The sequence below is a fragment of the Oncorhynchus mykiss genome, chromosome 10, assembly GCF_057628025.1.
Source record: "Oncorhynchus mykiss isolate SJ-2025 chromosome 10, ASM5762802v1, whole genome shotgun sequence".
Lineage (NCBI taxonomy): Eukaryota > Metazoa > Chordata > Actinopteri > Salmoniformes > Salmonidae > Oncorhynchus > Oncorhynchus mykiss.
The window spans coordinates 1,760,583-1,766,829 of NC_143031.1; the positions used below are offsets into that span (position 1 = coordinate 1,760,583).

The following is a 6,247-nucleotide window of genomic DNA, read 5'->3' on the forward strand; positions in this document are numbered from 1 at the left end:
GTATTGAGCACAGTGAAGACACTCAGTGTATTGAGCACAGTGAAGACACTCATAGTGTATTGAGCACAGTGAAGACACTCATAGTGTATTGAGCACAGTGAAGACACTCAGTGTATTGAGCACAGTGAAGACACTCAGTGTATTGAGCACAGTGAAGACACTCATAGTATATTGAGCACAGTGAAGACACTCAGTGTATTGAGCACAGTGAAGACACTCATTGTGTATTGAGCACATTGACGACGCTCATAGTGTATTGTGCACAGTGAAGATACTCAGTGTATTGAGCACAGTGAAGACACTCATAGTGTATTGAGCACAGTGAAGACACTCAGTGTATTGAGCACAGTGAAGACACTCAGTGTATTGAGCACAGTGAAGACACTCAGTGTATTGAGCACAGTGAAGACACTCATTGTGTATTGAGCACAGTGAAGACACTCAGTGTATTGAGCACAGTGAAGACACTCATTGTGTATTGAGCACAGTGACGACGCTCATAGTGTATTGAGCACAGTGAAGACACTCAGTGTATTGAGTACAGTGAAGACACTCAGTGTATTGAGCACTGTGAAGACACTCAGTGTATTGAGCACAGTGAAGACACTCAGTGTATTGAGCACAGTGAAGACACTCATAGTATATTGAGCACAGTGAAGACACTCAGTGTATTGAGCACAGTGAAGACACTCATTGTGTATTGAGCACAGTGACGACGCTCATAGTGTATTGAGCACAGTGAAGACACTCAGTGTATTGAGCACAGTGAAGACACTCATAGTGTATTGAGCACAGTGAAGACACTCAGTGTATTGAGCACAGTGAAGACACTCAGTGTATTGAGCACAGTGAAGACACTCAGTGTATTGAGCACAGTGAAGACACTCATTGTGTATTGAGCACAGTGAATACACTCAGTGTATTGAGCACAGTGAAGACACTCATTGTGTATTGAGCACAGTGACGACGCTCATAGTGTATTGAGCACAGTGAAGACACTCAGTGTATTGAGCACAGTGAAATGCACTACAATTTGGTAGTGAAAAGCAGAATGTAAACATGTGTCATCCTGATGATTCCTATAGGACCATGACCGCTACCTACAGGGTAGCTGTGCCCAGGAGAACAGAGGAGGCTGGTGGTACAACAGGTGGGTGAGGAGACTAATGTAGCCTCTCGCTTCTCACATTTCAGCTTTTTCATTTGTAAATAATTAGTAAACGTTTCTAAAAACACACATTAATTCCACTTTGACATTATGGGGTGTTGTGAGACGATCAGTGACACAACATCTCTATTTAATCCATTTCAAAAGTTGTAACACAACAATGTTGGAAAAAGTCAAGGGGTCTGAATACTTTCTGAAGTCACTGAACATCATCTAATTAGACTATATTGGGTTTGCAGTCATCATCAGCTATTGTTTCAATTCAACCCAGATTTCAACTAAAAATTGACAATATATATACGTCTAGGGTTTGAAGCTCTGGTAGATTTAAAATGGAATCTTCAAGTTAATGGTCAATATGTTCTATGTAAACTCAATCTCAAAAATTTCAAAAATAATTTTTGTCAAATATATCATAAATGTGACTGGTGGAGTTATGTCACACATACAGCTAACTTAAACATATGGAAATGTCTGCTCTACCCAAAATTACAAAAAACTAATTGCAGCATTACCACAGAAACGGAAGAGGCAAGTGGAAGGAGGAAAAAGTAAGGAACTTGTCTGTCGGCATTAAAGACTGTAATTGGTTAAAATTAAAGAAAATTGTGATAAATAAAAAAGTATACCGGTTTCATTTAAGGACAAATAAATTCACAGCTGTGCCATATAGATTGCATATAGTTGGGAAGAGATTTTCGATGTGCCGATTCCATGGCACATGATTTACGAACTGGTACGCAAAACAACACCGGATTCAAAACTTAGTTTTCTAATTTAAATGATTATACAAACTTCTCTATTTGGGGGATACAACCTTTCCATCTCTGCCTATTTTGTCGTGAAGAGATAGAATCATTAGATCATTTGTTTTGGTACCGTCCTTATGTAGCTAGTTTTTGGATCGATGTTCAGGAATGGCTGAAGATTTGTAACATTTACCTGGAGCTAACACTACAGACAGCACTACTGGGTGATCTGGAAAGTCATAGTCAATCAGTCAATTATATAATAATACTTTTAGAAAAAATATGAATCTTTAATGTATAATCTGTAGAACGTATGAGAATGGAAAGGTTCAAGACTTTTGTCAAACATTACATCACAGTTATATACAGTGTGGCAATTACATTGATAGAACCAACAATCTATCTGCAATATTAACAAGTGCATTTAAAGTTTCATTTGATTCAGTACTTTTGATTTTAGTTGAGATAGAGACGTGAAATTATTAATGTGTATAGACAAACTGATTCTATAATTGTGTTTGGTTGTCAACGCAACCAAATATCACCATTTGAAGGAGATGTATCTTCTGATTGGATAGTTCCATCTGTACCACTGACTTAGTTGTGATTGGATAGTTCCATCTGTACCACTGAGTTAGTTCTGATTGGATAATTCCATCTGTACTACTGACTTAGTTCTGATTGGATAGTTCCATCTGTACCACTGAGTTAGTTCTGATTGGATAGTTCCATCTGTACCACTGACTTAGTTCTGATTGGATAGTTCCATCTGTACCACTGATTTAGTTCTGATTGGATAGTTCCATCTGTACCACTGACTTAGTTCTGATTGGATAGTTCCATCTGTACCACTGACTTAGTTCTGATTGGATAGTTCCACCTGTACCACTGACTTCATTCTGATTGGATAGTTCCATCTGTACCACTGAGTTAGTTCTGATTGGATAGTTCCATCTGCACCACTGACTTAGTTCTGATTGGATAGTTCCATCTGTACCACTGACTGGTTTTAATTCCAGTTTGTCTACAAATTAATAACTGATATGTTGTATTCACGTCTCCATTTCAACCAAACATCGAAGATAAAGAATATAACTAAATCAAATCCAACTTTAAATGCAGTTTCATTTGATTTATTCCTATTCTTTAACTATGATCTTAAGACTTCTGTTTTGCTTTTAGATGGTTGAAAGCATAGTGATAACACATTCAACAACCTTCTGGCTGTCTGTGTGGGTGAATAAAGGCTGGAATCTCATTGATCAACGCCTCAACCAAATATTACCCACATTTCCACGTTGAAATGACGTGGTATGCCCAGTGGGAAATATTTGCTCCATATAAATAGTCATAAATCCATCAGATCGTCGGCGATCAGACTTAGTAAATCATAATTTGTCATAAGTCAGTTTTAGCTCTACCTCAGCTCAGTGTTGCTCAGCCTCTGAGTGCCGTAGGGAAATCATACTTATATCTCTGTGATCGGCATGGTCTCTCCAGTCCTGTGCAGGAAGTAGTTTGTTCGTAATAGTTATAAGTCAAAGGTCAAAGTCAAATTGCAGGTCAAAATTGACTTCAGAACGGTTTAGCTCAGCCTCTGAGCATCATAGGGAAATCATACTTATACAGTATAGATGTGATCAGCACGGTTGCACCATTCCTGTGCAAATGGACGTGGAACCTACGGAAAGGGAGGAGCCTAGCACTATGGAACATAAGGAAAGGGAGGAGCATAGCACTATAGAACATAAGGAAAGGGAGGAGCCTAGCACTATGGAACATAAGGAAAGGGAGGAGCGTAGCACTATTGAACATAAGGAAAGGGAGGAGCCTAGCACTATGGAACATAAGGAAAGGGAGGAGCCTAGCACTATGGAACATAAGGAAAGGGAGGAGCACTATGGAACATAAGAAAGGGAGGAGCACTATGGAACATAAGGAAAGGGAGGAGCACTATGGAACATACAGAAAGGGAGGAGCCTAGCACTATGGAACATAAGGAAAGGGAGGAGCCTAGCACTATGGGACATAAGGAAAGGGAGGAGCCTAGCACTATGGAACATACGGAAAGGGAGGAGCCTAGCACTATGGAACATTCAGAAAGGGAGGAGCCTAACACTATGGAACATAAGGAAAGGGAGGAGCCTAGCACTATGGAACATACGGAAAGGGAGGAGCCTAGCACTATGGAACATTCAGAAAGGGAGGAGCCTAACACTATGGAACATACAGAAAGGGAGGATTCTAGCACTATGGAACGTACAGAAAGGGAGGAGCCTAGCACTATGGAACATACAGAAAGGGAGAAGACTAGCACTATGGAACATACGGAAAGGGAGGAGCATATGGCTCTGTGTCCATCTCTTTCTCTTGGCTGGGCTTAACAGAGTGTAACATTATAAATGTCTATGTCCCCCTCTGTGTATCCAATCAGATCTCCCTCCTGGCAGCGCTGGGCAAACCTAGTGCTCCAACTCTGTACATGTTGTGTCCCTTTCCTCCTCCCTATCCAGCTGTCATGTCTTCCTGCCTGTCACTCTCTCTTTATCCGTATTGCTTACTATCTCATGGCTGCACTTGATAAGCTCTAACACTGTAATGTATTTATCTCGCCCTGTACTCAGAACTCAGTACATGTGTTGTGTGTTCACCTGTCTCTCCAGGTGTCATGCAGCCAACCTGAATGGGAAGTTCTACCGCGGCGGAGTCTACAAGGGTCTCTATGACAACGGTGTGGTGTGGGGCACCTGGAGAGGCCTGTGGTACTCCCTCCGACACACCACCATCAAAATTCGGCCCCTGCTCTCCCTGGACAGCCTGGCAGGCAGCGGAGCAGGGCCAGATGGGTAGAGGGTCCAGGAAATACTGAGGCTTCAGCCAGCACTAGGCCTCAACACATGGAGCCAGTCAACCACCGAATCACCTGCAGTAGAAAGTATTAGAGCCTTTAAAAAAACATTATTTTAAAAATATATTTTCATTTATTATTTGTTATTTTCCAATCTTTTGTCAAATTCTTTGTAAATATATAAAACGTTAATGAGGCTTTGTCTTCCCAGTTTCATAGTATCGTTGACACATTAAGGTCACTGCAGGGGAATGATGTAGTTCAGACATATATGTTTTGAACTAAATGCAATTATGCAATAATAATAAATGAGCAGTATAAACTAACACGTCTCCCTGATGTTTACATGAGCAGTATAAACTAACACGTCTCCCTGATGTTTACATGAGCAGTTTTAAACTAACACGTGTCCCTGATGTTTACATGAGCAGTATAAACTAACACGTGTCCCTGATGTTTACATGAGCAGTATAAACTAACACGTGTCCCTGATGTTTATATGAGCAGTATAAACTAACACGTGTCCCTGATGTTTACATGAGCAGTATAAACTAACACGTCTCCCTGATGTTTACATGAGCAGTATAAACTAACACGTGTCCCTGATGTTTACATGAGCAGTATAAACTAGCACGTCTCCCTGATGTTTATATGAGCAGTGTAAACTAACACGTCTCCCTGATGTTTACATGAGCAGTATAAACTAACACGTCTCCCTGATGTTGACATGAGCAGTATAAACTAACACGTCTCCCTGATGTTTACATGAGCAGTATAAACTAACACGTCTCCCTGATGTTTACATGAGCAGTATAAACTAACACGTGTCCCTGATGTTTACATGAGCAGTATAAACTAACACGTCTCCCTGATGTTTACATGAGCAGTATAAACTAACACGTGTCCCTGATGTTTACATGAGCAGTATAAACTAACACGTGTCCCTGATGTTTACATGAGCAGTATAAACTAACACGTGTCCCTGATGTTTATATGAGCAGTATAAACTAACACGTCTCCCTGATGTTTACATGAGCAGTATAAACTAACACGTGTCCCTGATGTTTACATGAGCCGTATAAACTAACACGTGTCCCTGATGTTTACATGAGCAGTATAAACTAACACGTCTCTCTGATGTTTACGTGAGCATTATAAACTAACACGTGTCCCTGATGTTTACATGAGCAGTATAATCCACAGAATCCCTGTGGGATGCAGAAACTGGCAGATAACTTTTCTGTGCAACAATGTCTCTGGAAAACTTCCGTAGTAGTTCCAGGATTATCCGCTTCGATAACCAAGACACCGGACCAGCTCAGTGCAGAGAGACGAGCTAGCTGCAATCAGATCAGTGCAGAGAGACGAGCTAGCTGCAATCAGATCAGTGCAGAGAGACGAGCTAGCTGCAATCAGATCAGTGCAGAGAGACGAGCTAGCTGCAATCAGATCAGTGCAGAGAGACAAGCTAGCTGCAATCAG

General features: G+C 40.9%; 1 protein-coding gene across 2 annotated transcripts in view; it reads left to right on the top strand.

Moving 5' to 3' along the window:
- The window catches only part of fgl1b (fibrinogen like 1B), a 37,728-nt gene extending 32,637 nt beyond the window's left edge, over positions 1-5,091 (top strand). The window contains exons 9-10 of one of the 2 annotated variants that reach the window (XM_090188757.1): positions 1,086-1,150; positions 4,581-5,091. In XM_090188757.1, the coding sequence (XP_090044883.1) occupies positions 1,086-1,150; positions 4,581-4,767 (252 nt within the window). In that variant the 3' untranslated portion in view covers positions 4,768-5,091. The remainder of the gene's footprint in view (positions 1-1,085; positions 1,151-4,580) is intronic. The other variant, XM_090188758.1, reaches the window with a different exon arrangement.
- Positions 5,092-6,247: the final 1,156 nt, after the last annotated feature.